Source organism: Rhinatrema bivittatum, chromosome 6, assembly GCF_901001135.1.
Source record: "Rhinatrema bivittatum chromosome 6, aRhiBiv1.1, whole genome shotgun sequence".
Classification (NCBI taxonomy): domain Eukaryota; kingdom Metazoa; phylum Chordata; class Amphibia; order Gymnophiona; family Rhinatrematidae; genus Rhinatrema; species Rhinatrema bivittatum.
The window spans coordinates 207,808,281-207,825,579 of record NC_042620.1 but is presented as its reverse complement, the minus strand read 5'-3'; the positions used below and the strand labels follow the sequence as shown (position 1 = coordinate 207,825,579).

The 17,299-nt window shown below is 41.5% G+C and overlaps 2 protein-coding genes across 3 annotated transcripts in view; one reads left to right on the top strand and one right to left on the bottom strand.

Moving 5' to 3' along the window:
- SH3BP4 (SH3 domain binding protein 4) overlaps positions 1–4,925 on the top strand; it is a 168,693-nt gene extending 163,768 nt beyond the window's left edge. For both annotated transcript variants that reach the window (XM_029606498.1, XM_029606499.1), the window contains exon 5: positions 3,284–4,925. In XM_029606498.1, coding sequence (XP_029462358.1) covers positions 3,284–3,511 — 228 coding nt within the window. In that variant the 3' untranslated portion in view covers positions 3,512–4,925. The remainder of the gene's footprint in view (positions 1–3,283) is intronic.
- Positions 4,926–14,202: 9,277 nt separating this feature from the next.
- The window catches only part of UGT1A1 (UDP glucuronosyltransferase family 1 member A1), a 44,347-nt gene continuing 41,250 nt past the window's right edge, over positions 14,203–17,299 (bottom strand). The window contains 1 exon segment of the mRNA XM_029606497.1: positions 14,203–14,843. Coding sequence (XP_029462357.1) covers positions 14,564–14,843 — 280 coding nt within the window. The 3' untranslated portion in view covers positions 14,203–14,563.

Genomic DNA, 17,299 nt, shown 5'->3' with positions numbered 1-17,299 from the left:
GCAGAAATATTCTTCATAGTAGTAAACTTTGCATATAGTTCCCTATATGCAAAAGTTTATTCAAATGGTTCATTGATGAGCTGCAGTGATGAAAATTATACCAAGTAGCTTATTAATGTGCCATTTTGGGAAAAAGGGCACACAAAAAAGGCTTCATGGCACATTTTTGCAAAAAAAAAACCAAAAAACTTTAGTTCTAGAGATGTGGGTTTTTTTCTGACTAGGCCCTGAAAGCTGTGGGTCACATGACCCACTATGTAGATTTAAAGGGGCCTGATAGCATGTGAGACATTCCCCATCTGCTCATCTCACCAAGTGTTATTAAAAGTCAATGATGTCTTTAGTGTCTTCTCCACGGCACCCCTTTGCCTCTCATGGAGCAAAAAAAGTCAGTTAAAGCACTGGAGAAGCCTGCCTTCCTTGCCTCCAGAATCATTGAAAAATTTAAATTAAGTCCCCTGCCATAGCCTATCTAATAGACCTGCGGGTGTTGTGTGGGCAAGAGCAATCCCCAATTGCTCTTGTTCCATCTGCGCCTGGTTCCAAAATGACTCCTTTGTTTCGAACCCATTTATTTATTTATTTAGATTTTTATATTCCGCTTTTTTTGACACTTCAAAGTGTACATCCAAAGCGGATTACATTCAGGTACTATATTTACATCTGTAGCAAAATTCTACACAAAACGGGTAAGTACATCAGCCTCTAAATCTAATTTTGCCTTTTTGAATTGGACAGCAATTTTCATTACAATATGTTTCATAATTATAGAAGTAAGCTATAGATTTTTGTGCATTGATTCACATAAAGAAATTGATTACTTGACTTGCAGGGTAGTCTAGCAAGTGTGCTCCATATAATGAAAGATATCTTTGCCTATGTTTAGCTATAGTACATATTTTGTGACCTGAATATATTCTGACTGAATAGTTTTTCTTATATCAGGCTTGTGATTATTTCATTTAAGGATTGGCCATTCTATAATCCTCAATCACAAATCTGATGTTTTGTGCAGCAATCTGCTATACTGGCTATTTCAGAATATGTGGTATGTTTGAAATGTAAAATATTTTTATGGGATTCTTTCATAGTTGTTAAAAACAATTTTAAAAAGTTTTGAAAGTATTGGGATGCATGTTCTCCATATAATTTGTTTCTTTTTATTCATGCTGTTCAATAACAAAAAAAAATTACAGGATTAGAATGAAATTGATTTGCGATTGAAAAAATGAGCTTATTTTGCAATTAATAGTTTGAAAACCCATGATTACCTAATACTCAAAAAATGGTAATTATTTTCCAGGAGATGGCAGTACAAGTCCAAAAAATGCATCTCTTAATGCTTCTGTGGCCTAAAAGAAGACTCTCACATCAAAACGGATGTACTGCTTTTAATTACAGCAAAAAAAGTTATTTTACCTCCTGCAGCTTTTTGTTACTGTGACTCTAGCAGTTTAAACATTTCTGTGACACATGGAATATAAAAATGCTTTTGCTAACTGCCTTATCTTTCAGCACAGTTTTGCAGAATTATAAATTTGACTTCTTAATAAATGTTTTATTTTGGTGAGTCATGTTAATGAGCATGATATCCCTTTGCTTTTTAATTGCTACTTTCTATTATTTTATATTAAGAGATCCTAGAAACAGATAATGCCCATCAGTGCATATAATCTAGGCAAATGTATAGTAATATGAATGTGGGTAGCAGAAAAATAAACAGTGTCGGTAATATATGCTGGCAACTCCATCACTGCCCAAATAAGTGAATCAGGGAAGCTACTATTTGGGCAATAATACAATAACAGGTGGAGATTAGTAACATAGATTATTAGAAAATATTTTGGTTTGTTGTTTATGGGTAAGGGGGAAATAAAAAGGTAGCATGTGGTAAACCAGTTTCTAAGGGCTGGAGCTGTCCATAATGATATGCTGCTGTAAATCATAACAGTGTGAAAGTATATGCTCTCTATAAATTCTACATATCTAACAACTGGAATACTAGAATATTTTGGTAACTTCACTGTCCATGAATAATTAGATTGAATACACCATTTATCCTGTGTGAGAATAAAATGCCTATTTATTCAGCGTACTCATATAAATCAAATAAATCCATTTTGACATTCAAAATACAGTTCCATCATTTTTCTTTATACTTTAGCAATAGTTATGAATACTAGTTATGAATACTAGTTAATAAGGGATCAAGAGCTCAGAAGCAAGCCAAGTCAACCCTGGCTTTGCCCCATGGCATCTATGGACTTGCAGTTCAAACTTCTTTAAAACCACAGATGCAATGGGACAAATCTAGGATTAACTCTGCCTGTCCCTGATGATTTAGAGCCATCCAGTTACCCTAGTACTGAGCAGTTGATGACAGGGGGAGGAGCTTACCTGTTCCAGAACATTCTCCTCCTTTCCTTCCTTCTGACTGTTCTCTTCCATGTTTGGTTTTCTTTTTTTTTCTCTGCCTCTTCTCTTCCTATCACAAACTTAGTCTCGCCCCAATTTTTTACCTTATTTATCTGTCCTCATTTTATTCTGTTATCTACCACGTCTCCCTTCCCCCATTTCTCTTCCAACACTGTCACTTTTTTCCCCCTCATCCCCTCCCATCTCTGTTTTTTCCACTTTTCCTCATCTTCCTTCTAGATTCTGCCTGCTGTCCGTTCCTCACTCCAACCCAGCCCTCTGTCCCTATCTCTCATATCTTTCTAAATCTGGCACCCCCGTTTTTCCTCCAAGCCCACTGTATCCCCTATCCCAGCCTCCATCTCCCTTTTCTCTTGCCTTTCAATGCCATTTTCCTTCCTATCCTACCTCATTAGGAATATCAGCAGCAGAGGAAGGGCAGGGATGGTGATTGAAAGTAAGCATCCCCCATTGCCTTGCCCTCCTTTTTCTAGAAACAGAGCAGAGCTGCTGCCATCTGTAGAAATGACAGAGGATCAGGAATGTCGAAAGAAGGGCAGATAGCCCCAAAATGCCTGGGAGACAGGGGGTGGTCTGGAACATAGGCTCCTGAGTGGCCTCTTCAACTGTTTAGGCTGAAGCGAGGGAGTACTGGCAGCAGAGTAAACTCCTCTATTCATCTACTGAGGAAAGAATAATTCAGATGCCCAAAATGTTACTGCTAGTTCATTTGATGGTTAAATATGACAAAGCTACTATAGTTCTGTTTTCTGCTGATGACAGTTGCACAGAAGACTAGAACCTGGTTACTCACTCATACCCTAACTTTCCTCTCCTTTCCTCCCACTTTCTTGATGGGGGTTGACAGGCCATGTGGAAGCCTGCCTACGACTTCCTGCTGACCTGGAGCCAACAGATTGGTGACAGTTACCGCGACGTGATCCAGGAGCTGCACTTAGGACTGGATCGGATGAAGAACCCCATCACCAAGCGCTGGCGGCATCTGACAGGGTGTCTCATCCTGGTTAACTCACTGGAAGTCCTCCGAGCTGCTGCCTTCAGCCCTTCTGCTGATCAGGAGAACTTTGCCATCTAAGCTGCTGCATATTGGACTGAATTGTAACAAAGCAGCATTGGCTTAAAATTCAAACCACTAATAAGACTGAAACCCTTGACAAGCCTGCCACAGATGGGAAAATTACAAAGCAAGCAAGTAATAATTTGTATTTTTAAAGTGTCAGAGATATTGCTGGCAAACAACTTTCTACTTATAAAATTTAAAACAAACTTTTTTAAGCTTTTGCAGATAGAAGAATTTAATTTTGTATAAACAGTGGTGGTGAAAACCACTTTTTTTTAGTACAAGATAAGGATAAGATTTTCATTTGGAAGTTCTTTAGGCTTGTTTTTAATTATCCTGTGATCATTCCCCATGGTTTTTATGTTTAAAACTGAGCACAAGTGTGGATTGACTTTTTTTTTTTTTTTTTTTGATAATTGATCTTTCACAAACTCATAAGTCTTGGCTTTTTACAGTTCTTTTCCACTTTGTAACACTTGGTTTCTAAACCTATCCTCTTTGCCTTTGAAATGTTGTGTTGTCCACATTATTCTGAAAAGAGAAAATACTGGCCAAGAAGGCAATACAACTGTTTTTAATTAAACAAAAAACTAGTAGTGTTAAAGAACTGACCCCATGTATTTGTTGAAATCTCTCTTATGACAGAAATCATTGTGTAAATAGAGACCACCTAGTTGGTGCTGTTCTGTAATTTCCAACTCCTTCCTGTCTAGATTACTGTTTATAAAATTCATTTTTTATGCATACACTTTCTGCAAAAAGAAAATGGAATAGGAAGTTCTGGATATGTTTCTGTGGCTGATGTTATCAGATGGTTAGCATAGTCCTTGTTTAATATTAGCCTGCTAACTTCAGCCCAGGAAAGAATGCATCCTGAGCTTCTAATACTATTTCTACTACACAGTATATCAAGTTGTTCAAAAATAAAAGGGGTTTTGATTTTTAAAATTAGCACATTTCAGAGGGAAGTTGCACTGACGGGGAAGCAAACTATAAATATTGCAGTTTTCACAGATGGAAAAGAGAAGAGAGATGGGGGAACACAATAAAGGACGTTAACGAGCAGAACTAAAAGCATGGTTCCTAACTGGAGAGCAGTAGATGCCTACTAAATTGGATGGCTGTTCAGTAGATGAATGTAACGAAAGCCAGTAAGTATAAACAATGAGTAGTGTAATAGAAAATTTAATTTGAGTACAGATCTAAAAAAATGTATCATCACATGAAACAAAAATCCCAAATTATAAACACATCTTAAAAAAACGAATATGACATAAAATAATATTTTCAAACAAAAAATTGTGTAAAATATAAAAACTACCAGTATGGACATGTTTTGGCAAATTGCCTATATCAGGAGAATAATTTATTTTAAAAAAATTAAAAAAAAAGAAGAAAAATTCCTACTCTGTCACAGTGAAAATAAAAATATAACAATGTCTTCAGGTAGATAATGCAAAAGTTGGTGGTTATGAATATATGTATCCTATGTTTTTTCCTGGAAAATCACTGTTTCAAATGAGAAACAAGAATGTGCAATAGTTCAGTCATACTGTGGGAAATTCATTCATATTACAGGGGATCCAGTCATTTTTCGGAAGACTTACCAGCGAAAATGTCCAATAGAACTAAGGTATCACAGTTAACTCTAACCATAAAAACAATTTTTACAAGTATAAATGGTCCACAATGATTAGAAGCAAAAAGAAAAAACAGCAACACTTCATGAGATTTTCTTGAAGTAAACCAGGTACATTTGTGCTAATTTTATCATGTTGCCTTTGTTTGGTTCTAATCAGGTTTACCAACTCTTAGTGCTTGTTTCCATTTTGCATTTTGTCTAAAACAGGGAAATCCTTCTGCCCACTTGTCTATTTCAGATTTTGGAGTTAGATAATTGTGTCATCTTAAATTTCTCCACCAGGGAAGCCAGGATTCAAATCTCACCACCGCTCCTTGTGTCCTTGAGAAAGTCAGTTCACCTTCCATTGCCTCAGGTACAAACTTAGGCCTAGAACAGCTAAGCAGCAGTGTTTTGTTTTGGGTTTTTTTTTTTGCAGGAAGGGTCTCTCTATCGTGGGGGAGAGGAGGTGTCACTGCAATGGTGAGCTCCTCCCCTGAAATAACATTGCAGCTCTTCAGCTGTTTGTTTTCTCTTACGGCAAAACACCGTGGGGCAAAATAATGTGGCATCGACCCTTTGGGCGCAACAGCAGCCCCAGTCTCACAGGACTGGCATCGGCCCTCTAAGGCAATGGCTAAAAAGAAAATGTGCCCGATAAAGAAAAACGCTGAGTGGCCCTGACCACCAAAATTAAAAAATGTAATATAATAGCTGCATGACTATGAGCTCCCTTAACTCTGTCTGTATTAGTCACCCCAACTCCCTTTTCCATAGAAATAAGGGCTGACATAGTCCCCCCTCCTTCCCACCCCCCACACCAATGGTCAAACCAAATCATGGGGGTGTAGGGAACCCCTAGTACCTTCCCCTCCCCCAGCCCCTAATTTTGGTGGTTGGGGCCACCTGAAGTGGCAGCCCCAGGGTGAGCAGGGGATCAGCTTTGTCCCTCGTTCAACTTTTAATTTTTTGGTGCGGGTTTTTTATTTTATTTTATTTTTTTTTAAACGGTATGGCCCTTTTAATTCTAATGTAATTGTCTCAGGATCCTGAGGCCTCCCACATTAGATTACCATTTCCCAAGTAGGAGGTGTTAACTTATCACAGCTCACCACTTTCTAAGTCAGCCGCAATAAGTTATTAACATCATATTGCCTATTAATGAAATCCTTTGCATGGATTTGCAAAATCAATTAATGCAAATCTCATATAGAGCAGCTTATTGTAATAGGGGAGGGAATCTGGACAGGGCCATGCAAATTATTGCATATATCGCACACTATTGCTGCGATAGGACTATATTACGCAATAAACAGTGTATATTGCGCAATATGCTCTGTTTAACATGCAATATAGCCCTTTTGTGGCTTGATGGATCTTTTAGATTGTAAGCCCTCTGGGGACAGGGAATTACCTACAGTACCTGAATATTATCTGCTTTGAAGTGCTGAAAGGCAAAATATAAATCAAATAAAAAAAATAACATTTACACAATGTAACACAGTGTTAATGTAATGTCTCCTCCCTTTATCAGTTACTCTCCATGTTGCTGATTCTAGAGAGATGCCACAGAGTTACACTAAATTACCTGCGTAGGTCATGGCTATACATATGTGAATCACAGCACTGCTTACCATCTTATCTACTGCAGATAAATTACAATAATTTGAAACTTTTTGTAACTGTTGCTCTAGGTTGTGGTAACAAGCCACAAGAAATATTCATAGGAAACATTTGCATATATTTTATGTAATAGCCAGGTTAACTTTCAGATTTTGGTTACCCTAAATTCCAGACTTGTTTGGGGAAAGGAGGCAGTGGGTAGAGGGTTCTGTCTTCAGGATTGGAGTTCAGAAACACTGGTGTACTCTAAAGGGAATGGATCCTCTTTAGTTTTCCTAGTTGACTGCCTTGCACTTTTCAATACTTAAAATATTGACTAGACCAGAAATTCAGAGCAAGCGTTAAATCATCTTTTGTGCCCATTTAGGAAAGCAACACAGACCATTCTGTATTAGAGAAGGGAAGAAAAGAAAACTCAGCTGACTTTGTACATTTGTGTTCTTTTCCATTGTCATCACTGATTATTGGAGCTCTCAGATTATTCTGTGAGACCTGCAACAATGAAAAAGAAACTTTCATATCAATGCAGTCTTTTTGATTTAATCCCAAAGAATGTTTTATCCATAATCAGAGAATAAGGAAGGTCTTTTTTAAATAAGACCCTAAATTTCCCCAGTTGTTAGCCTGATCAAATAAACCTGCTATTCAAGGAGAATTACCTAAAAGCTTGAAAATCAAAAAAGTTGTAGGTAATCCTAAAATTTGTGAAATTGACATTTTAGTTTTAATCTTAGTTTTTATTTTAGCAAGCAGTTTGATAATGACTCTGTTCTTGAGTAGATAATATTTTCAGGACCATCGCCCTGCGATGATGTCATCAGTCATGACTACCACTTCAATCCATGTAGGACAAGAGGCGGAATCATGAGCCAGCACAACTTGTTTGCCTCCCCCTTCCCCTCTAGACTCATTTTGCCAGCATCAGAGGAGGCAGCCTCAGCTACCAGCACACATGGGCTTCCTCTCCACACTCTTCATTGTCTTCAGGCCCCGGTCAGCCTGCTAGAGTCTTCAGTTCTGCCCAAAGCAAGCTCACAGCACCCTGAACATTTGGGGAGGGAGGATGTTACCACTCCTCATGGGACAGATGGTATAAGGAGCAGTGAGCAAATAAACAGGTATCTATGAGCTTGAGACTGGGAAAGTACTTGCTCAGATCTTGTGGAGAGGGAAAGAGGGGAGTGCTTGCTGGAGGGAGGGAAAAGAGGGGAGTGCACTTGCTGGGGTCTTGAGAGGGTGAAAAGGGGAGAATGCTTGCTTTTGTGGTCTTGGGGGAGCGAGAAAGAGATGCTTGCTGGGCTCCAGCATGTATGGATTGCACAGAGGAGAAAGCAGCGTTGAACAAGTATCAGATGGTCAGGGCATGTACCTCCTCCTTTCATGTCCTTCCCCACCTCAGCTCTTTAGTCACAAGGGAACAAGTGGCTCCTGCTCTGACTGATTCTCCTTGAGCCCCTAGGATTAGTGCGCTGTCTCCACAAATATGTTTTGTCTTTGTTTGTGCTGCTACTCATCCAGTTAACCTTTTGATGCAATTTCAGGTAATCAGATGGACTCTGTGCTTAACTTCCAAAACATTTATTTTAGGGGTGGCCAACCTGTGGCTTTCTCATGTGCAAAATATAGCTCTTGCTCTCATATCCCTATAGAGCCTTTCTGACTGCAGAGGAAAACAAGAGGAAAGGGCTGGCATAAGGAGAAGAGGCTCTGCTCATCCCTGCTCTGCCCCTCTCCTCCTGTCTGCAACCAGCAGTATTGGAGGACAGGAGGTGAGGCTGAAGCAGATAGGACAGCAAAGAAAAGCCAGTCAGCTCCCTGCTGCAGCCCTCCCCATTCTGTCCACCTCCTGCCTAGAATAGAGGGCTTTTCTCTGTTCTGTTGTCTGGAGGGCAGAGGGTGGAGAGAAAAATGCCCAGCAGATCACTGTGCTCTCAGGACTTTGGATTCAGCTAATGGCAGAGGGGAGGACGGAGTCACCCAGATTTCCTCTAAGACCAGATTGATTATGATGCTTGAAGGAGGAGGGGGAATATGAGAATGGGGGAGTGAGGGATGTGAATGCTTGAGGGGTGCAAGAGGAGTTGAATGCCTCTAGGGGGAGCAACATGTAAAAGAGTGAATATGGAGGTAAATGCTGGGAAGAAGTGAGGAGGCTGATTGCTGGGGGATCAACACAAGGAGTTGAATGCTACAGGGAGTTGAGAAGGAGGTAAATGTCATCTTTCCTGTCTCCCTGATAGTAAATTGAACTGTCTGGACCCTTATTCCTCCCCCAAAGTCCATGCTGCCACATATTCTGCAGCAGATGTGAGGGACCAGGGCTAGGGTAGAGGGAGAAAGGTCTGAGAGAGGGGACTGCATGTGAAATGGGGGGGAGTCAACAGGACACGACAGTCAAGAATAAGGGTAGAAGAGGTTTGAAAGAACTGGGGAAAAGGCAGTAGGGGGCACGAAAAGGCCGGCGTGGGAAGGTGTATGTGAAAGTAAACCAGAGGTGGTGATGGGGCAAAAGGATGAAGGAACCAGAATTATGTCAGGATGGGGGTGGGGCTGAGATGCTGATGAGGCTGCATATAAGAGAAAAGTAGTGAAGGGGGTGGGAGAGTGACAGAACCGGAAGCAACAAGGGGGTAGGGGAGGCGAGGATGGTGTCGGAAAGCCATAGGTAATGAAGGGGCAGAAGAAAAGTAACAGAAGTAATGGTGGGAGGGAGAGAATAAGAACCCGAAGTATGATGGGGGTGGAACCAGAGGTGTGATTAGGAAGGGGGAGAGGGTTTGAGAGAGAGAAAGAGGCACATACAAAGGGATGCTAGAAAGGATGTTTCTGAGATCCAGAAGGGCTGAGGGTGTAGGAGAAAGATAGAGAGAAGGGGTGGGGGTAGAGGCAAGAAAGAAAAAGAGGCAGGGCAGTACTTGTGCTGGGCATAGGGGAGGAAGGTGAGGGGTGGAGCAGGTGAAAAAGGCGAGGCTGAAAGGGGGAATATGGGTGCTGGGCAGGAGATATGTTGGGGCCACTGAGCACCTGCAATTGTTATTGGGGTTAGGGGATGCTATTCCCAGGCTGTAGAAAAAATTCTCATGAGGACAGGGTAAGAAGGTGGAGAGGCTAGTTGGATACAAGGTGGCGAGATCGAGAGACAGTAGGGGCAGGATGGGAAACAGAGAGAGAGAGACTAGTGGGGACAGGGTGGAGGATTGAGAAATACTTATGGGAAACAGGATGGTGGAAAAGACTGGTGGTGACTGAGTGAGGGACAGTGTGTCATGTTCCATGGCTTGCAGGACAGCCCCAGATATGTACCACTGCGGACCACTGTCCAGGACACCACCATACTGCTGCTACCCCGACTCCCCCTAGGTGTGTGCATGCCTAACATGCACTTTCTTAAAAGACCCAAGGTAGGAAGATAGCCAAAGTGCCCTCTGATATCACCGGGCCTCCCCCTTATAAGGCATCTTTAGAGAAGCATCAGACACCTCAGCAACAGATCTCCTGAATTGTGCAGTAAATGCTACTCCTATTTCTGATGTTCCTGGTTCCAGCCTTGCCTCGTCCACTCTTGTCGAGCTTCGTGTTCTCTTTGTCTCCTCCAGTGCCTCTTCGTGTGTCTTAATTTATTCCTGGCTAAATCTCATAGATTGCTTTGACCTGACCATGCTTGCCTGCTGCCTGGACTGGACATTTTGCTTTAGACCTGACCACGTTTGCTTGCTACCTGCTCTGACTTTGGCCTATCTCCAGTATCTTCAGTCTGTCCTGATCCTGGTGTGACCTTGGATTCTTACTTTTGCTTGCCTCTGCCCTAAAGACCCACCTAAGTCCTGCCAGCCACCACAACCCAAGGGCTCAGTCTGCAGGGGAGGCAGCTGGTATAGGTGAAGCTCCAGCCTGCTCCTGCTTCAGGATACATTTGCCAGCTGTCAGCATAGGCCTCGTAGGTTCACCTACAAGGCTGCTTCAACTACGTCACAGCACTAAGAGCTCACTCCCATACTGCTCATTGCAGACTGAGAAAGACTGGTAGGAGTCTTAAGAGAGAGAGATTGGTGGGGAATAGCTGAAGAACAGAGAAAGAGAGAGGTGGGAACAGGATAGGGTCCTCCCTTCCTCAAAAACATGAGGCTCTATTGTACTGTGCATTCTGATTCCATGGCTCTTGGTGCATGAAAGGTTGGCACTAGTTACAGATTGGGAGTGGGACTAGGTACAGACTGGTTGAAGGCAAGGACTGGACAAGAACAGTACCAGACAAGGACAGGACTGAACAAGGATTGGACAAGACAAGGACAGGTCTAGACAGATAACAGGAAACAAGAGAGTCCAACAGGGCACGAGATTGGGCAAGGTAACCTTAGTAGACCTGGAGGTTGCAATGGCAGGATAGGTAGACCCAAAAAGCTACTGGGCAATGCAAGAGACCTTTCTGCAGAGAAAGGCAAAGAAGCCTGGAAGGCTACAGAGCAGGTCAGGGAGTCAAGATAGGCAACAGAGGCCAAAATAGGCCACAGAGAAAAGCAGGAAGCCAAGGTAGGCTATAGAGCAAGGCAGGGGGCCTGGGCAGGCCACAAGGCAAACTACAATGAGACAAGGCTGGCCAGGTCAAAGATTTGAGGGACTGGATAGGCTGGGTTATGTAGGCCTGGGGCTGAGGCATCAGGTGATCAGGGAGGAGGTAAATTGTGCTGCTGGAAATGGAACTTGCTGAAGATCTTTGCTGGTGGGGGAAGCTGCATAGCATGACCATGTAACTACAGCATGAGTTATTTTTCCCGCTATGCCTCACCTTGCACTTGTCCATGATAAATTTCATCTGCCACTGGACACCCAATCTTCCAGTCTCATAAAGTCCTCCTGCAATTTATCACTATCCATTTGTGATTTAATTACTCTGAATAATTTTGTCATCTGCAAATTTGATTACCTCTCTCATTGTCCCCTTTCCAAATCATTTATAAATATATTAAAAAGCACCGGGTACAGATCCCTGAGGCACTCCACTGTTTATCTCTTTCTACTGAGAAAACTGACCATTTAATCCTACTCTGTTTCCTGTCTTTTAACCAGTTTGCAATCCACAAAAGGACATATCTTCAAATCTCATGACATTTTAATTTTCTTAGAAGCATCTCATAGAGGACATTGTCAAACACCTTCTGAAAATCCAAATACACTACATCTACTGATTTACCTTTACCCACATGTTTGTTGTAGCAGATTTGTGAGGCATGACGTCTTTAGGTAAATCCATGCTGGCTGTGTCCCATTAAACATAAGGGATCTAGCGAAGTTCAAGGAATGGTCTAGGGTCTGGTAGCTGAGATTTAAGGCTAAGAAATACAAAGTTATGCATTTAGGCTGCAAAAACCTAAAGAAGAGGTACAGTACAGGGGTTAAATTCTTCTAAGCTCGAAAGAAGAGTGTGATCTGGAGGTGTTCCTATCTGCTTATTATAAGATGCCCAAACAGGTAAGGTGAGAGCAAAAGCCAGAAAGATGCTTGGGTGCATAGGGAGAAGAATGGTCAGCAGAAAAAGGGAGTGATACTGCCCTTTAAAGGGCCCTGATGAGACCTCATTTGGAATAGTGTACAATTTTGGAGAATGTACCTTCAAAATGATACAAACCAGTCTGAGTCAGTCCACAGGGTAGCTACTAAAATGGTCAATGGTCTTCATTTCAAAGGAAAGAGGCTGTAGAATGAAGGATCATGGGATGAGGATGAAAGAGGGTATATCAGTATGTTAGGCAGAGCTAATGGTATTAGGATGAACCAGCTTCCTTGAGTTTTATATCTCTGTTTTAAGGTGCTGCTAAAGATACTTCCCCTTTTCTTTCAGGTTATTAATAAGATAATCATTGAAATTTTGGTTAAATAAGCAATCGAGAATCAGCTTGAAGATTTTTACCATTACATAAGGAGGAGGGAGATATCAATCTGCCTGACTTCCAGATTTAGCATTGATCTTTGGTTTATTTTTATAACAGGGTAATTCTTCTGAGAACCAGCAATGGATTGAAATTGTCAAAAAAGCAATTAGGAATGAAAGTGTGTTGGTATCCTTGGGGGCTCATACCAGGGTTAAAAGGGCTTTGGGGTCACAAAGTGTGCAACCACAAAATGGTGATTCTTTCAGAAAAAGGAGATCGTATTTCAGGAGCAACACTTTTATTCTAGCACAGACAAAAGTTTAAATCAATTTGGCTACAAAGTTTAAGCAATATGATTCGAAATTCTAGTTTAAAGATGTTCTCTCAGTTTTTTGAGAATGGGACCCTTGTATGAGGGGATGTGTGTGTGCAAGAGAGAGGTACCCTTGTATGAGGGGATGTGTGTGTATGTCTGCAAGAGAGAGAAAGAGCCTATATTAGGGTGTGTTTATGTGCACTAGAGAGAAGGAGCCTGTGTGTGTGTGTGTGTGTGAGAAAGAGTGGGACAGAGGGAGTCTTTGTGAGGGGCAATACTGAGAAAGGGGTCAAACTCTGGGAATGGAGAATAGAGTGGAAGGGGTTGAGCCTAAAGAAGGAGGGGAGAGATACTGGCATGTGAAGGAGTTAGGGCCTGAAAGGGCAAAGTGGCCAGGGGAGTAGGGAGAGCGAGTGGAAGGGACACTCTTACAGTGAACTTCTATGGAATCTGTTCAAAATATTTAGAATTCAGCATCTTTAAGTAATAACTTTTTAGAAAATAAAAAAAAAAGGAAGCAATGCACTAAACAGCTTTCAAGTGAAATAAAGGAGAGAAAAGGAGAGAGACTGTTATTCTGGCCAGGGGACCATGTGGTGGGAACATCTCACTTCTCCCATAGTGGCTCCTCAGACCACTGCCCAAATCTGCATTCACCAAATGAAGGGAGCATGTGTCACAAATGTATTACGATGGTTCAACAAAAGTAATGACCTATGCATTTGGAAATAGGTAAATACTGGAAAATCTTGCAAACCAAACTTACCATGAAACTTTAGCCATTTGCAATCCAGGAAATATCCCATTTCAAACTAAACAATTATACTAACCAATTCAAAATACAGAAATGTCCTACTCAAGCCCACAAAGGAACGTAAGATATTTCTTAAAATGTGCCCTTTGGCGCTTTCTGTTGCTGCATCTTTGTTAAATTTTCTTCCAAATGTATGCAAGAAATGCCTATATTTTTGTGGATCCAAGTCAATTGAGCACCTCCTAAAAAGGAAACATCTGGTGAGTGAATCTGGGAATTCTCCAGCAAAGATCGAATATGGTGGTGGGGCAGTTGGAATTGGTGATGATTGAGAATACAATTAAGTTGTTTGGTTTTTAGGTTTTTAATGTTCCTTTCCTCATTGTCTCCTTACCTAAGTTTCTGGCACATCATTGCGTCAGACTTCCAACCTATTATTTTAGCTTTCTCAGGATGTTTCATGTGGCAGAGATTTTAAATAGACTACTGACTTTAAATAGTACAAAATAATCAGTAACAGAGCCCAGGAAAACATAATTTAATCAATGAGCTGAGGATGCCATGGGAATCACTAGAAAACATATTTTTGTCATAAGTAATGTTATTCAGCACAGGGATTTATTTTACTCAGTACAGAAATTGAAATAAAGCTTCCACTGTATGGGGAGTCCGGATCTTTCCCGTCTCTGTGGTAAGAAACTCTGAGTTATCTATAGCATCTGTGATGTGCCAGTTAAATTTGAAGAACAGCTGGAATGTATACAGCTGCCATACAGTGGAGGCTTGTGTCCATCTCGCCATTAACTACTTTCTAGAGTGCAGTGGGCTTAATGTGTAGACTGAAGGATTTGAGGGCTCCAACTCACTGCTGCTACTGCAACTTCTATTTTTTGTTCGGTCTCCTCGTCAGGCTGCAGCACTTCCTGCAGCAGAAGGAACAGCACTTCAGGATGATAACGAGCCCGCTCAGCAAGGTAATCAGCAAGAAGGCTACAACATCCAAGGAGTGGTACTGGAACCAGTTGAGCTTGTGCGCAGCTGGTCGCAGGTGAGGGGCCCCCTTATGCTTCATCACAAACTCGATCCAGTGGACTGCAAGGTCAAGAGGGTGGACGGGTCTGTCCAGGTGCAGGTCTGAGAGGCGCTCAATGTTCTCCTTGTACCTAAGCAAAATAGCACACAAGAAGAGAAAAGAGAAAATCAGGCTGCTGATAATAGTTATAATTGTGGGGTATTGATTCCTGGGCCACAATACTTTTAATATTACAGATTTTCTAGTGAATTTAGAATGATACCAACTTGGCAGAGCTTGCTTTAATATCACAAGGCAGGAACTGAGAGCCTGGAGAGTTCTTTTTTTATGGTTTCTAATCCCTTGTCTGTCATTAAATCTGTACAGTCTTGAGCAGGTGATTTTATCTCCCTAATTCTCAGTTTTAATTTAATCCCAGTTGTTTCACAGTTTTATGTGGAGATATAAGAAGCTAAACTACTTGAACCCACAGGTTTTTGCATACATTTTTGAATTGTTATTATAAAGCACAACTGAATCCTGTTTGGTGAGTTAAAACATTTTGACCTCCGTTTTCAATAGTCAGCAAATACATAAGTAAAGGGGAAATGTATGGTATTATTTTAAAACCTGCGTAGTGCAAGTCACACAGATTTTAAGTTGCGTTATCTCCAGCCCCCAAAATTATTTATTTTATTTATTTTAAAGTTTTTATATACCGTGAATTGGGCAGGTGATTGTCCATCTAAGCAGACTTTGTATATGTGTAATTTTGGTAAACTGGATGCATGAACTTTTGTGTGGTCACGGTTTCTTGTTCCGCTTGGATGACCACATCAGCATAAAAGCACTCCCTGCTTGGCAGCCCTGCTTCATGGCTTGGGACTTGCCCCTCACCATTAGGGTACACAGGAACATGTGCACAATGCAGACTGCTTGGAAGGCCCTCCAGAGGACCTACAGTAGTGAAACAGATCACACTTGTGGGGTAAATGCTTAGAGAGAACTAGGTGCAGAAGCTACTCTTCAGATTAGGGAAAGGTGGATGTTGATGTCAAGCTAAGAAAGTAACTCGAAGGCTCTTCTACTCAACATGCTGTAGTAAACAGAAGCAGGGGAAAAGGTCACTTGGTTAAGAAGCTTTCTGCCATACAGGCACACTCTGCCAAACAGCTGGGTGAGAGGCACAGCAGTGGCAGAACTGCAGCTCCACAAACTGCAGAGCCAGTCATCTGTTCTAAAGTCTACTGTCACTATGACATAAAGCCTTACTCAAAGATGGTGGCTGTATTTAAGAGGTTTCCAAGGGAAGAGCTTAGCTCAAGAATGCAGTCTTATTTCCAAAAGCTGGGGTGAAGCACACAGCATTCATACATGGCTGAAAGGCCAGAAAATTGCCACACCTGGAGGGTGTTTGATTAGGTGACAGCCAAGGGAAATTGCTGTAATGTTTGGCCCTTATGCTACATTTGCCATCTAATTCCATATCTCTCTCAATAGATTGATGACCTCAAGAAGAAGGCACAAGGAAGGGGAAGGGCTGCAATGACTGCTCATCTAGCAGGATGCAGCCAGAGGTAAGGGTATTTAACTCTAATCTGTCAGATTTAATCATTATCAACCAATGTGTAAGGTGCCTCATCTAGTAACTATTGCTCATTTAGGCATTGCATCTCTGCCCAGGGCTGCAGTTTGCACTTGCTCTGCTGCTTTATGTCAGGTACTCATATCATAACCACTGTCCTCCCTAAAGGACTATGGTGGCAAATTCAGAAAGTTGGTGTTATTCACAGCCATGTAAGAGATGCAGCTTTCGAATGACAGCCACTAGCCAATTCATTGCTTACTCTTGTTATCTACTGGAATCCCCTACCACTTTGAGCACTGCTAATGGCTCTGATTTCCAACTCAAACACAAAGGAATTATACCATCCATCCGAATATCATTCTTCCATAGGGCCCAGCAACAGGGCTCTACCTCTATGCTATCTCTATGCTATTCCTGTCTGCTTTATATCAGCATCTGATGACTGCTGCTGCTTTGCCAAGTGAGGTTTGAAGGATTAATTGTTTTTCCTCCTCTTTGCTGGGGTCTTCTGAGAAAAGAGGACAATGTGTGAGCAGGTATAGTGAAAGGCAGTGAGAACTGGGGGTGGCAACATGATGTTATGGATCAGTTGGAGTTCAGGGGAGGGTTTGTGGTAAGGGGATGTGAATGACTCAATAGATTACTGTGCTGTGAGGATAGATTGCACAGAAGAATCTAACTAGCAGTCTAAAATGATGCTGATATAAAGCAGACAGATGTAACAAAACCAAAGTGCAACAAACAATGCCATGGTCTGATCAGTGTTTAATTTCTTTCACAATTTGTTTAGAATTTTGTAATAATCCACACTGCAATAGAATTCTTAAGTTACGGAGCAGTCCTATGGATCTTGAAGAATATAGGATACAATGGCTTAGTGCTAAATGTCTTATGTCTCTGTGAATTCCCTAGCAAATCCATTGTCTTCAATTAGCAATAGAATTGCTCCAGTAAACACTATTGAATTAAAGTGTAGGCATGGGAGGGTTCCCTGGTTTAACCAGACATTTAGGATGAAA